Genomic DNA, 14,657 nt, shown 5'->3' with positions numbered 1-14,657 from the left:
AATTCTGCCACATGTGTATCCCACCAACCCGCGTTGGAGTAGTGTGGTCGAATAAGCTCCAAAAACCTCCTTCTCGAGAAGGGAGAGAAGGCCTTAGCCCGACTTAGGGACATTCATAGGCTGTTATTGTAATATTAGGCACAAGTAATACAATTTCTAAGGGATATATTGGATGTCATTATATTATTGGCGGATGGTTAATATACTGATCTGCCTATCTTTTTTAAATTAAAATTGAATAAATAATAGTTATAGAGTATTTGAGTATAATTATGGTCATGAGTGTGCGTGCCAATAAATCAATAAAAAAAATCGCTCATCGCTTCCTTTTAAAATTTTCGATTATAATAAATCTTGCTTCGTGTAGGCTTGCTTGAATATAATTAAAATATACATAATCTTGCAATATAGTTTTCACCTCTGAACTTTTACATATAACAATAACAATTCATTATTATTGTTATTTCAATAATAAATAATGTATAACTTAAAAATACACGTTTTTGAAAAGTATAAAAATGACACATAAGTCTTGACTGAGGTAGGTATAATATTATTTGTATATTCTTGATTTTATCATTTGTAATTAAAATTGAAGACAACTATTTCAATATATCAAGAGCACATTTTTTTTTATAGAATAGGAAGGCGGACGAGCATATAGGCCACCTGATGGTAAGTGGTCACCAACACCCTTAGACATTGGCATTGTAAGAAATGTCAACCATCGCGTACATATCCAATGTGCCACCAACCTTGGGAACTAACTACACTGGCTCACTCACCCTTCAAACCGGAACACTACAATATCAAGTACTGCTGTTTTGCGGTAGAATATCTGATTCGTGGGTGGTACCTACCTGGACGAGCTTGCACAAAGCCCTACCACCAGTGAAACAAAATTTTAAAATATGTTTTTTTTTTTTTTTTATATCCACATTTTATAAACTCTTCGTAATCAATTAAATCATTCTATCGGAGCATCGTAATGTCGATGCTTAAAGTTTCAGGATACATATGTATATGGAGTGCTTTATGTTAATTACTTGGACGTACTCGTAATAAAATGGCACATGGTGATATTTTAATTATTTCCATATGAAGAACAACGAATATTTTAAATCAGTTTTTTTTTAACGATGTTCTATATTTCACTCGATAAGTCACCGTGTATTGACCGTGATGACACTTTTATGGTGTGTTTGTGTGTTTAATTATTCGATTTGAAGGGTGAGTGAGCCAATGTAAGCCCAGGCACATGGGACATAACACCATAGTTCCCAAGGTTGGTGGCACATTGGTGATGTAAGAAATGGTTTACATACCTTATAATGCTAATGTAAAAAAATTGAGTCGTAATAATTATAAAGCAACGTTGCACTCGAACTGACCTTGAAATTTTACCCTCTCCAAAGAAGTTTCATCAGATAATCTTTAATCAATGTAAAGTGTAGAATGATATTTCACACCTGTGCTTATTTTCAGTGACTGGGTCTTTGGGGTGCGCTACTGTCAGCTCAGCAATTTCATAGCGAACGTGACTGTCGCGGCGAGCGTGTTCACTCTTACGGGAATATCGTTTGACAGGTTTGTCTCGAATTGTTTTTATTTTTTTTTAATATACACAATTAAAGGAGAACTATCTCAATTCTGTTCGTTTTTTAAACAAAGCTCTTCGTCACTTATTCGATTTAGGAAAATCCTATTTTGGTTGGGAGGGTATACTTCCCGTTTGGTCCTATTTCAATTTTTTTTTATATGCGCCGGGATGGTAAATGACTCTACTCCACCTGATGGTAAGTGGTAGTAGAGTCCAAACGCGACGACGGTTAGTACAGTCGGGAAGAATGTTCTGTACTAGCCGTCCCCGCCTTGCCGCAAGATGCCTCTTCACGCCTCGTTTGAAGGAACCCGGGTTGTAAGAGGAGAGGAACACGTGAGCTGGTAAGGAATTCCATTTTTTGCAAGTGCGACAAAGAAAGGAGTTGCCAAATTTCTTTGTTCGCGTTGGAATTGATGTCACAGTCAGGCGGTGACATCGAGAACCAGCGCGCGTGGACTTAAGAAGGAAGGGGGAAGCAGGAAATGAAAGAAAATATACCAGCTTAAGGTTAAAAAAACAGGGATGAATTTTTTTATAGACACGAATTTTATTTGAAGTCGGTTTTGTGTTTTAAGCAGATAATTATGTTAAAAGGGCAAATAATTCAAATCAAAATATCAATCACTTAATGGTAAGCACCCTTTGACATTGACACTAAAGAGTGTACTAGTACACTAGTACCCTTGAAAATGTAATGCTTGATATAAGCCCAAGCGGCCCAGTGATTAGAGCTTACAAATCCCAACCAAAGAGCCATTTGAAAATTTATTTATCTCGTGCTCAGCTTTAAATTCAATCATCGTGAGGGTTACTTGGGTGGGTCGGATATTTACCACAAATGTATCCACCAATCCGCATCGGAACAGCTTAGTAGAAGCTTATTAGAATTTCATAGTGTGACAGTTTATTTTTACTCCTTATGCCATTAGCACGCTGTTAACATTCTATAAATTATTTTTCATAGCTTCATTGTTTTTTTTCATCACATTGTGCTTTGTGGATCTAGGAATAATAATAAATAGAAATAATAAAATAACACAGATTCGCTTTATTATTATAAAGAAAGAATATACTTTATTGTACACCACAAAACTGGTGTTTATATTTAAAAATATAAATGAAAATTAATTTATTTTTAAATATTAAAAATATGAATTATAAGTGATACATTTTTATTATATCTTCTTAGTACATATACAATATCGTTATTGTCTATAGTCTTTCCAAGACGTACAATAATTTTTTTCATTAAATATCTGCAACCTTATTGTTTAGTCAGTGTAAGCCATCGAAGCGGCCGAAGGTATTTAAATCAATTATAATTAACTAGGCATGATATTATTATTATTACTTAGTACAATAGCGTGTTATTAAAAATAGGCACGCTTTATATTTTCAACGCGATCGGAGGTAGATGAGGCGCAGAACTCACAATTATACGAGCTTACAGAGGCATGGAAGTAAATCAAATCAAATATATATGTATATAAGCGACATACCACTCATCGTGAGTAATCCTGAACTATTGACTTGAAATTTGTTCCATCTACTCCTTTGGCGATAAAGGCGCTCACTAAGATCGGATTTTACGTAAATCCTATGCAAAATATATGTTTCTTCTTATATACCCGTGCGAAGCCGGGATGATTAGCTAGTAAGCTATAATAAGGCAACCCGAGTTTGAAACCCTCTGCAACTTTATAAACTAGCCAGATTCTTGACTAAGGTTGGTATAATTGTAAATATTAAACTCAAACATATAGACCAAGTAAAATGGAAAAGGCAGTGTCATTGCTCCAGTAGAACTTCTTTTCCAAGACACTCTCAAAGACTTTGTTAAATAATATCATAGCTTGGGGATATTATTATATCTGTTTTAATTAAACATTCTTTTTTAATATTAACCATATCGATATTTGCTTATGATACGAATATTTCTATATCGTTAACTTTATGCTCACATGTCAAAAAGATAAAGTATTTGAAAACTCAATTTAAGTTGTTATATTGACATGAGTTTGTTTTTGTAATTATTAATGATCTTGGATGAATTGTTTTGTTATAGGTGTAAATGAGTAACAGACTGTGTCATTCCAAGTTCCATTATAATATGTATATAGATAGCAGAATATGGTAATTTAAAATTCTCAAGTGACATGCATGCGGTTTTATCACATGGAAACCCTGTTATCTTGTTTCCACATCTCTGTCCGCCTTTTTTTTTAGCGGAATGAAACTAGTTAGACTAGACGGATATAGATGGATGACGACTACGCAGGTAATGACCGATCACGGTTGTTTTGGAGAATACCTGTGTACGGACGCGACTCATCGGCCACCATTGCGGTGCGGACCGGGACACAATTCAGTATACTATATACACTGAGTGGTGTCCCGGTCCGCGGTTCTGGAGGCGTGCCCCGCGTGGAATGCGGAGTGGGAGATCCTGGTCCGCGAAGTCGGACAAGACCTGTCCCTGCGAGCAGTAGTGTCGGTGATGCTCCGCAGGGAGTCGGCGTGGAGGACCTTCTGTGAGACCGTCATGGTCTAGGAGGAGACGGCGGAAAAAAGAAAGGGCCGATCCTGCTCGGCGGAGACGACGTCGGCGTCGTCTTGGCCCTCTCACAGCCCCGACACCCGGGGCTTAAAAGATAGAGCGTAACCCTGAGGCCGTGGATGCGTGAGGTGGGGGCCTCGCGTGTTTTATTTCAGATGGCCCTTAGGAGGACGGAGGCCAGGATGTCCTCGCACTGCCTTACGCACTAGCGAAGAGTGTGGATGGGCAAGATTACCTTCGCCCCCTGAGGAGAACTCCACGAGCGGGCAAAGCACACAAGAGGCTGCGGATACGTTAAATCAACACGTTCCCGCAGCCTCTCCGATCCGTGCCGAGGATGGCCATCGCAGTGGTTTTAGTGGGAAAGAATCCCACATAACCCAGCCCCCCCCCCATGGAAGCTAGGTACCTTTCTGAAAGTTTCCACTGCGTGAAAAAAAGACGGGAACAGATACAAGTTAGACTTCACCTTTAAGCAATAAATTAGCGGTCTGGCTCACGAATACTTGTCCTTTAGCATTGTGTCCAAGCCTTGTAAATACAGCAATATCAGCAGTGATACAACGGTATCACTCACCCTCTTAAGAACCAAATATTATTGATATTTGCCAGTAGAAAAATATTATTTATCGCCAAATTCATTACGATACGTATGACGAATAATAAGTATCTACCATATATCTAAGGTCCCAAATAAAAAGACAGTCAAACAGGATGTTCAAATGCTCGTAAGTTTATTTTAATAAAGTTTATTTTGATTCTGATTTTGAATGACGCTATGCTGGTTATTTTCATTGAAATCTATATTCCGAACCGGTGGTAACGTTCGGTTAAAATTAAAATTTTCTAATCACTAGGCCATCTCGGCTTAGTTAGTATAATTATATAAGAAAAACAATAGAAAATATAAAGCAAATACTTGACAGTTCAATTAAAAAAGATAAAGTAATAATTAAAAAGATAAGATAAAATAAAATGCAAATGACTCCCCTAATCCCCTGATCTCATTTAAAGTTCAGCTTTGTTTTAAAAGTTTAACTTAGTAAGAAATCAGTGAAATGATTATCACCAACCAACTTTAAGACAGTCAATCAAAATGAGATAATAACAATACAGTTAATAAAATAATAATAATAAATAAATAAATATGACATTAAATTACAATTAAAATGCATTCCGCTAAGTTTTTTCGCCGGTTTTGATCAATAATAAATTTAATGCTTCTAAGTTAAATAAGCCTTTGGATTTAACAAAAAAAAAAATTAAAATGATGATATTAATACAATATACTATCGAATTAGCATTCGAACCGATGTAGAAAGCAAAAATACTACCAATTTTCTTAGAAAAAGATCTATAATCAATAAGGGCAATATTATTCGAGCACGGTTCAGTGAAAGTGGGTTTTACATTTATTATTTTAGGGATGTTATCACTGAATGCATGCATGTTTGTAAAAGGATCTCGTCATACATGATTATGTTAGGTCACTTAAACAAATAAAACGGATAATAGCATTCATATAAAATAATATTAGTGAATATTCCCGATAGCAATCATTTCATAATCACAGCCTATTTTTGAAAATTTAATCTCTTGGACTTCACATCTTGTAAGCTGTCTCCGAGTTGTCAATGTAGCCAGACTCTCGTTATGATTAATCTATTTGCTTTTGCACAGTCATGGAGTATTATTTTTTCTACTGGTATGATAATAATTGTTATTTCCCAAAGAAGGCCACCAGCTTTAACGATGAAAGGTTTGGTTAATATATAATTCTTACAGCGCTAATGTGTGTGGTCGGTGCTGATCACTTAACATAAGGGGTTCGTTTGCCAGTCTATCTACCGATATAAATAAAGCAATAAGCAACAGAATTGAACACACTTAGTTGTTATAGCAAGAAATTATAAGATAAGAAATAAATAGTTGAAACTTTACAGTTGAAATTTATTTTACAATCTTATTTTTTTATATAATTTGTTTTTTTAAGTAGGTAAGTGGATGGGCAAATGGATTACCTGACGTTAAGTGGTCACCACCGGCCATAGACATTGGCACCGTAAGAAATGTTAACCATAACCATTCCTTACATCCTCAATGCAACACCAACCTTGTTTAGTTCCCAACTAAAGTCTCTTGTGGCTGTCCCACTGGCTCTCTTACCCTTCTAACCAGTACATAACGATACTGATATTTTTCGGTAAAATATGTGTTGAGTGGGTGGTACCTACCCGGACGAGCTTGCACAAAGCCCTAACACCAAGTGAATATATACAATTAAATAGTCCACTATTTTGTTTACTCAAGCTCTTACGTTTTGTCTGTAACCAGGTACCAAGCTATAGTAAGGCCGATGCGGCCTCGGATGTCAAAGACTTGTTCCCTCATCATGATAGCTGGGATATGGGTCAGCGGAATGCTGCTCGCCATACCATGCCTGCTTTACTCGACTACCAAGGAATATCGGTGAGTGCTATTAGATAATACCAGATTAATTAATATGTACATAAAATAGAAGGTAAGTGAATAATATTCACATTCTCTATTTCCAATCGTATCTGTCTATGGTTACAAATCCCTGATGGGCATTCGTAAGTTAAAAATACATAATATATCCTTTAGTGACTACCTCGTTGGTTTGATCAGCTCAAGATAAAATGTTATGGAGTTATTCAGTCGAAAAATTCTTAGTAGCAACTGGGAGACTGGAAGTTACATCGGATTAGGTCGGATTGCCGTCCTATTCGATTATGAGAAAGAGGGCATAGACAATGCATCTATGGTTGTGCACACACATGTGCACTATAATATGTCCTGCGCAGTGAACTAATCCCTCTTGATTAGCCGCCGTGGAAATCAGCCAGGACCATCATCATGCCTTGTAAACGAAAGTATATAATAACATACATAGATAAATATTTTTGAAATTAAATTTATTTTTATTTTTCTTAATGGTTTCAACGCTATTCTTTGACCTACATAGCTTAAATCGATGAAAAGCGTGGTTATAGCGTATACAACTGAACATTATAAAGGTCGAGAAAAACTTCTTATCCTTTGGGAAATATGGTATGTATTTGCGTTGGTTATTTAATTTAAATAGCTATCACCAGTTTAGCATAATTATTATTATATTTCACAATTTCATTTATTTATCAGGAAAATCATGGTATCATATCGAACTTATATAAAGTAAATTAAACAAATATATTTAATAGTAACGATTTAATTAATTACCTGTTGAAATATTGCAAAGTATTTTATTATATAAGCTACGTTGACGAATGACCTACTTCCTGTCCTGTGCACCGCGATAACGTGTAATATGCGTGCTTGCGGTGTTTTAAGGTTCGTAGTAATCTATTATCCTTCTGTCTAAATACTATCACTATGGGTAATTATCACCTTGGGTTGGTTTCAATCAAATATTAAAAACAAAATATTCTATATTTACGTCGGGTCATAAAAGCGCGGTTGAATTAAATGTAAAGCTATCGAGAAGAACTGGCAATAAACGCAGTAGTAACTATTATGCACAAAACATAAAAATAATAATTAAATGCAATTAAATTTATTATTTATCCTTAATGACATACAGTGAATTATAACTCCAAGCTTTTTATCATCTATTACGTATAGTATTGGATTAAGTAATGAATGAATTTATGAATGTTTTTGAAATATAAATTTATTAAAAGGTAAATGTAAAAATAACTGTGGAAACTTATTTTATATATAGAAACGAAAATCAAGCCTAAGAATATATTGACGAAAGTGAAAGGACTAATTTCTGACAATATTCTTAGTACTTTCGATTTGAATATTATCAGATCTTCGTATGTAAGATTCCGAATCGCTTGGTCACGTCTTCCTTTATTACCATATAAATAATAATAAGTCCACTAAGCTACCACGGGTACAGCTGCTACGTTGTTGATTTCTCTTCAACTTTGTTTCAAGTCTAGTGTTTTGTTTATTTTTCACACTTCCAAAACATTTCAGAATTAGTTATTTTCTTTTGAGTTATATTCTAACAAAAGCTAATGGTAAATCGTCATTTTCTTTGATCTAATATGACCAAATGAAATTTGTTTGAGGTGTTTAGTATAACAAAAACATTTTTTTTATTATTATATTGTCAATAATAAAATTTGTCTCCTCTTATGCCAAGTGATACAACTTTGGTGCAAAACCCCGGGTTGGGCCAATAAAAATATCGTCATCTTGAGCATTGCCGTTATCAAAATCGGTTAGGACTCGAGTCAATATAATTTTTCATACCAAATATTGGTATGAAAAATTTGCATTGGTGTAATTACAAACATAGATCGTTAGACGATCCGGTTGGCGTGGTTGGTAGATACTTGTCTTTCACGCCAAAGTTTGTGGGTTCGATTCCCACCCACGACAGATATTTGTGTACATGTCTGTTTGTCCTAAGTCTGGGTGTAATTATCTATATAAGTATGCATTTACAAAAGAAAAGTAGTATATGTAGTATATCAGTTGTCAGGTGTCCATAGCACAAGCTCTGCTTAGTTTGGGATCAGATGGCCGCGTATGAATAAATGGATGTCCCAGGAGTCCCAGGATATCCTTGGTATTCGTTAGGATCTGCAGATATTTAAACACAGCCTCTTAAATACTTAACACTTACAGCAATGGATAAGCTTTTTTACACAATATAAGGATATAAAGATATGGAAACTTGGTGAGGTTTTGCATCATGAAGCGCAATATACCAACTTAATTCTAAATCATGTGTTGAACGTTGTTTATTATATATTATTAATTAAATCCGTAACAGCCTGTGAATGTCCCACTGCTGGGCTAAAGGCCTCCTCTCCTCTTTTTGAGGAGAAGGTTTGGAGCTTATTCCACCACGCTGCTCCAATGCGGGTTGGTAGAATTCACATGTGGCAGAATTTCAGTGAAATTAGACACATGCAGGTTTCCTCACGATGTTTTCCTTCACCGTAAAGCACGAGATGAATTATAATCACAAATTAAGCACATGAAAATTCAGTGGTGCTTGCCCGGGTTTGAACCCACGATCATCGGTTAAGATTCACGCGTTCTTACCACAGGGCCATCTCGGCTTATTATATTGACAGTATTTATTAATTAAATAAATACTGTCAATTGTAACTAATAATAAAAACAATACCGAGTCTAGGTGTAATTATCTATACAAGTATGTATTTACAAAACAAAAGTAGTATATGTAGTATAACAGTTGTATGGTTTCCATAATACAAGCTCTGCTTAGTTTTGGAACAGATGGTCGTGTGTGAATAATGACCCAGCATATTATTATTATTATTGGATTTATTTTTATAAGTTGTGTAAGGGTTAGTTATATGAAAGATAGGGAGGCTGACTGTCACAATATATATAATATTATATATTTAATATTATTAAGACTTGAACGGAATTAAATTAAATCAAGTATTGCATTCTTTGATTCACTAGTTTTCTCGAAAACCACAATATATTTGTATGTTAGGCTTATTTTTATGAGATGAACTCGTATCACGTTTTTTTCTTTAAATTCGGGCACATGTTTATAATACAAAAGCGTGAAGACTAGGTAGGTAAGTACTGAGGGTGCAAGACCTGTGTGAAAGAATTGCATGTCATTTTTACTATTGTGATATTTCTTATAGAAGTTAAAATACTTAACGATCTAGTACAACTTAAAAATAAATTGAATATTCCAATAAGCAATATTGAAAAACTACGTTTCTAGAAGCTTCAATAAATGTAGCTTTCATTCCAGCGGATTTAACTGGAAAGTGTATTGACTGACACAATAATAATAGGAATAAATAACGTTGTCAATATAGTTACAAAAATAATTTGTTTGCATATTTTTGTTTCGTTAATTCTGAAGCATTGGAAACAGTTTAATATTGAGCAATTTTTTAAGTTCTTTATAAAAACTAAAGGCCTTTGATATTCCTATCGCTTGTCTAAAATGTTGAGAAAAGTTTGAAGCTCAGTGCTCTAATGCGGTTTCCATTGTTATGTTTAAGTATATAATATACTGGTTGTGAAGCAGAAGTACTGAGTAACTCATTAGCACGAATTATATCTGAATTAAAATATACGTTCTTTCAGTAGTTTCTTCTATAAAACAATAAATATAGAAGTATATAGTATACGCGCCGTAATCAGGACAGCGGTGGTGGAGAGGATTGACAGAATAAGAGAACGTTACTCCGTTTGTAATCACGGTACACAAGTCTGCCTTACCCTACGTGCCAATAGATATAACACTTAACAAATAATATATCAAATTATCCAATATATTTTTAATATTAATTTTTGTTTGATTATTTGTGAATTATTAAACGTTAGCTACATGAAAATTCCTCCGTTAAGCAAAACTTTTTGGCATTTTAATATTTGCAATGTTGTGCAAAAAATATTGATAAAATATGTATATTTTTTTTTATTTAAAACTACTTTATATGTCTAGGATATGTAAAATCATGGTTGCTAAGTTACTAATTAGCCTGTTGTATATCTTCCTTGTCTGTATTTTAATATTTATTTTGTAATTATTTGTTTTTCTTTAATGTGTTTTGTATGAAATATAAATATTAATGTGTAAATATTTGTATGCAAGTTGATGGCTGCACCAGCTCTGTATAAATATTGATCCCTCTCAGCTTGTGTTGCTTGGAAGAGGTATTTAATTCGCGAGGCCTTGAAGTGTCCAAGTATAACAATACTATTTTATCATAATATAAAGTTCGTCATAAGCATTTTTTCTGTATTTCATTTTGAGATGTTCAACAAAGAATATTAATAATAATGGTTTTCCAACACGAATAGAATATTTCCCTTGGAACATTTTATTTTGTTATTATGTACCATAAAGTACAAAAGGGTTGGGTTCAAGATACTTTATAGACAAGTACATATATTTTAAGACAAGCATTAAGTGACGTGACTTTTGCTTCAAATCAGGAAAATTTTAGGGATGAATATAATAAACTATATTATGCCCATGATAGTTGTACATTTCGAGTAAAACTTACGCAAAAAGTCGCTTTTTACTCAAATGGACAAATCGCTACCTATTTTCTACTATACGATGCAGTATAAAATAAAAGTAATTAAAAGCAGGATTAGTCACGACCTGTTTGTGTGTCGTCTCTTTAAGTTCATCAAAGCCATCCAATGAACCAAAACGAGCTGTGAAATTCCATTCTTCATTAAAGCTAAATCTGAATCCTTTATTAAGCGTGATTTGAGTAAAATCAAGTTGGTTAATACTCGTACTTTTGGATGTAATTTAGTTGGACACTATTACTCATATTTCCGTAATCTCTATAATTCCCATTATGGAATGGATATAATAATCCATTTGTATTTCTAGTGACTTGCTTATTGCCTTGGCTCCAAATCCCGGCTCGAGCTAGAAAAAAGTGTTTTTTGTCTAATTTTCTACGTATTCTCGTAAAGTTTTTATTAGGAGCAAAATTAAAAATCAAAATAATAGAAAATGAAAATAAACAGATGAAAAATTCAATTACAGATTTTAATACGAGATTGAGTGAAATGCAGCAGCATCCCAAAGCGAATGATGTTCAGAGACGATGTATAACAGTACAAATTAGAGAGTTTGGTCACAGTTGTGAAGCAAATTTCAATTACTAGAGGCTATAAATTAAACGTACGAGATTTAAATCTCTGTCTGTGGACAAAACTAAGGCTTTCTTGTGATAAGAAAGTTATTTATGTGACTGGTGAGGTTTTTTTGTGATACGAAAGTAATTTAGCCACTCGTATAAAAGTTTATGAAAAATATAATAGAAATGTATCGGCCATGATTGCTTCGTTTGTCTATTGACTAGCTACAAGGCTAAAGTTTGGGGTTCAAGCCCCAGGTCGGGCCGATAAAATGATCGGAAAGTACGTAAAGTCGTTAGTCCTGCGCCTAAACACTTTCCGGTCGTGTAAGATTTGCCGTCCCCGATTATAATAGTGAAGGGATAAAAAGTGCACTTGAGTTTACCAACACACTTGCACATTACTATATTCTGCGCCGTGACCAAAGTCGGTCATTATGTATCGGTCAACGGTAGTTATATTTTTTGCATTAACTGACCATAGATTCACAAAAATATAAAATCATATATAAGATTAACTTATTGTACAGTCGTTGATATTATAAATTTAGAAATATAAGTGATATGATATGCTATTTTTATATTAAAACTATTAACAGAACGTAAGAGGTCTTAGATCTAATACAAGTCATACATTAATTATGTGTTTTTGAAAATTAATAATACTTGTCATCGTGTAACTTGGTTAAACTCGTCTATTTGTGATTCGATGTCAATTAATAATAATGTAACATTTTTTATACATAAATCGTATTGATAATTTATAATAAGAAACGATAGTCGTTATTAGTAGTTGAATAATTAAACTGTTTCATTCTAAGCGTATAATTTACAATCAATCATTTTTACAAGAGACATGGATTGTTTTAAAATAATTATATATTTTAGAAGTCATATACATATTTATGTTCTTTGTTACAGATCTAAGGGAATATTGAAGACCGCATGCCTGCTTTCCTGGCCAGATGGTCTGCCCGACGTCTCTTACATGGATTTCATGTGAGTATTTTTATTGCTCGAGAAGGATTCGAATCGACTCCACCACTCTGCAATATGTGATGAATTTCATCCGACTGTTTTCGAATTAGCGATCTCTATTTCAGATCCACTTATTCTCGCCATTGGGCCATCTTAGCTCAAACACAATATAATTTTATTAAATCTCATTAGCAAAATATTCATCTTAAGCTTAGGAAGTACTAAAATACAAAGCTAATTTTACACTCAAGGAAATTTGTCACAGAAACTGGATTTTGTTACTTATCAGACGAGTTGCGTCGTTAAGTATTGTTGTTTGAAAGATACGAGCGTGCAAAAATAACTTCAGTTTTATAGAAGTTTCCACCGCCTGGGACATTATCTCTTACTGCTAAGAATAAAGTATCAAAAACTAAAATAAAAGTATAACTGTAAAAACTTAATCGATAGTTCACTGTGATACGCTTTTAATGAAAAATACGACTATATTAAGAAGATCGCCATAACATATCATATATATATATATATATATATGATGCTTGGAGGACCCCTCCTTCTCCATGTTGGTGGTACGTGTGGACCTGGTTCGTCAGAGTCGAGTCTACGTGTGCCTCTACAGATCCCACAATGGTGATTTGGAGACAAGCCGATTATTTGACTATCTTAGTCGGGTGGCAGATGCTGCGCAAGAGCAGTTTCCTAACGCGGAATTGGTGATTTTGGGGGATTTTAATGCTCACCATGAATCATGGTTGAAATCCCTCAAAACTGACCATGCTGGAAGAACTGCTCGTGCTTTTGCTCTCACACATGACTTGACCCAACTGGTTGATCAGCCCACCAGGATCCCAGACATTAATGGGCAAGCGCCTTCTCTACTGGATCTTCTGCTGACTTCTCACCCGGTGGAATATCAGGTTGTGGTTCAAGCTCCACTTGGTTCTTCGGATCACGGCCTTATATCTACCAAAGTGCCACAGGCCAAGCTGCCGCCATCAGCGGTATGCAAACGTCGCGTTTGGCACTATAAGTCGGCAGATTGGGACGGTATGCGCGATTACTATGCGTCTGTCCCTTGGAAGGAACGTTGCTTCAGTGGGAATGGCCCGACAGCTAGTGCCGCTGCTGTTGCTGATGAGATCATGTTAGGAATGGAATACTACATTCCTAACTAAGTAACTCATCAGTAGGGGTACGCGTAACCGTTGGTTCACTCGAGAATGTGCCGACGCTATATCATCTAAGCAGGCGGCATATCGCGCGTGGATCAACGGCTGCGTTAGCGGGGCATCTAACATTGACTCACTGAAAGCAAACTACAATAAAAATTCCAAGTCCTGTAGGAAGGCATACACGAGAGCGGATGCACAGCGCATTGTACAGATTGGTCATGACCTTATTTCGCATCCTAGGGGCTCCCGTAGCTTCTGGCGCCTGACCAAGTCTGTGCAAAACAATTTCTGCCAACCTTCGCTGCCACCGCTCAGAAATCCGGACGGATCGCTAGCTCACAGTCCGCAGGAGAAAGCCGATCTCCTGGCTAAACTCTTTGCCGACAACTCCGTGATCGATGATTGTAGTGCGCTGCCACCAACAATACCTTCATGTGGCCACACGATGCCTGACATCAAAATCAGGCAACGTGATGTGCGTGCGGAGCTGCAATCACTTGATATACGGAAAGCTAGCGGTCCCGATGGAATACCAGCCATAGTGCTGAAGAAGTGCGCGGCGGAGCTGTCTCCTGTGTTAACGCGCCTGTTCCAACTTTCTCTCTCTTCGGGATGTGTGCCAGAGGCTTGGAGAAGAGCTAATGTGCATGCGGTTCCCAAAAAATGGGATCGGTCTGACCCGGCAAATTATCGATCAATAGCTA

At 35.5% G+C, this 14,657-nt stretch overlaps 1 protein-coding gene across 1 annotated transcript in view; it reads left to right on the top strand.

Annotated features, from left to right (window-relative positions):
• LOC126768965 (tachykinin-like peptides receptor 86C) overlaps positions 1-14,657 on the top strand; it is a 61,217-nt gene that overhangs the window by 24,918 nt on the left and 21,642 nt on the right. Inside the window, exons 4-6 of the mRNA XM_050487465.1 lie at positions 1,486-1,587; positions 6,495-6,629; positions 12,725-12,802. Coding sequence (XP_050343422.1) covers positions 1,486-1,587; positions 6,495-6,629; positions 12,725-12,802 — 315 coding nt within the window. The remainder of the gene's footprint in view (positions 1-1,485; positions 1,588-6,494; positions 6,630-12,724; positions 12,803-14,657) is intronic.

The sequence above is a fragment of the Nymphalis io genome, chromosome 6 (genome assembly GCF_905147045.1).
Source record: "Nymphalis io chromosome 6, ilAglIoxx1.1, whole genome shotgun sequence".
Lineage (NCBI taxonomy): Eukaryota > Metazoa > Arthropoda > Insecta > Lepidoptera > Nymphalidae > Nymphalis > Nymphalis io.
This window is presented reverse-complemented; position numbering and strand designations above follow the sequence as displayed.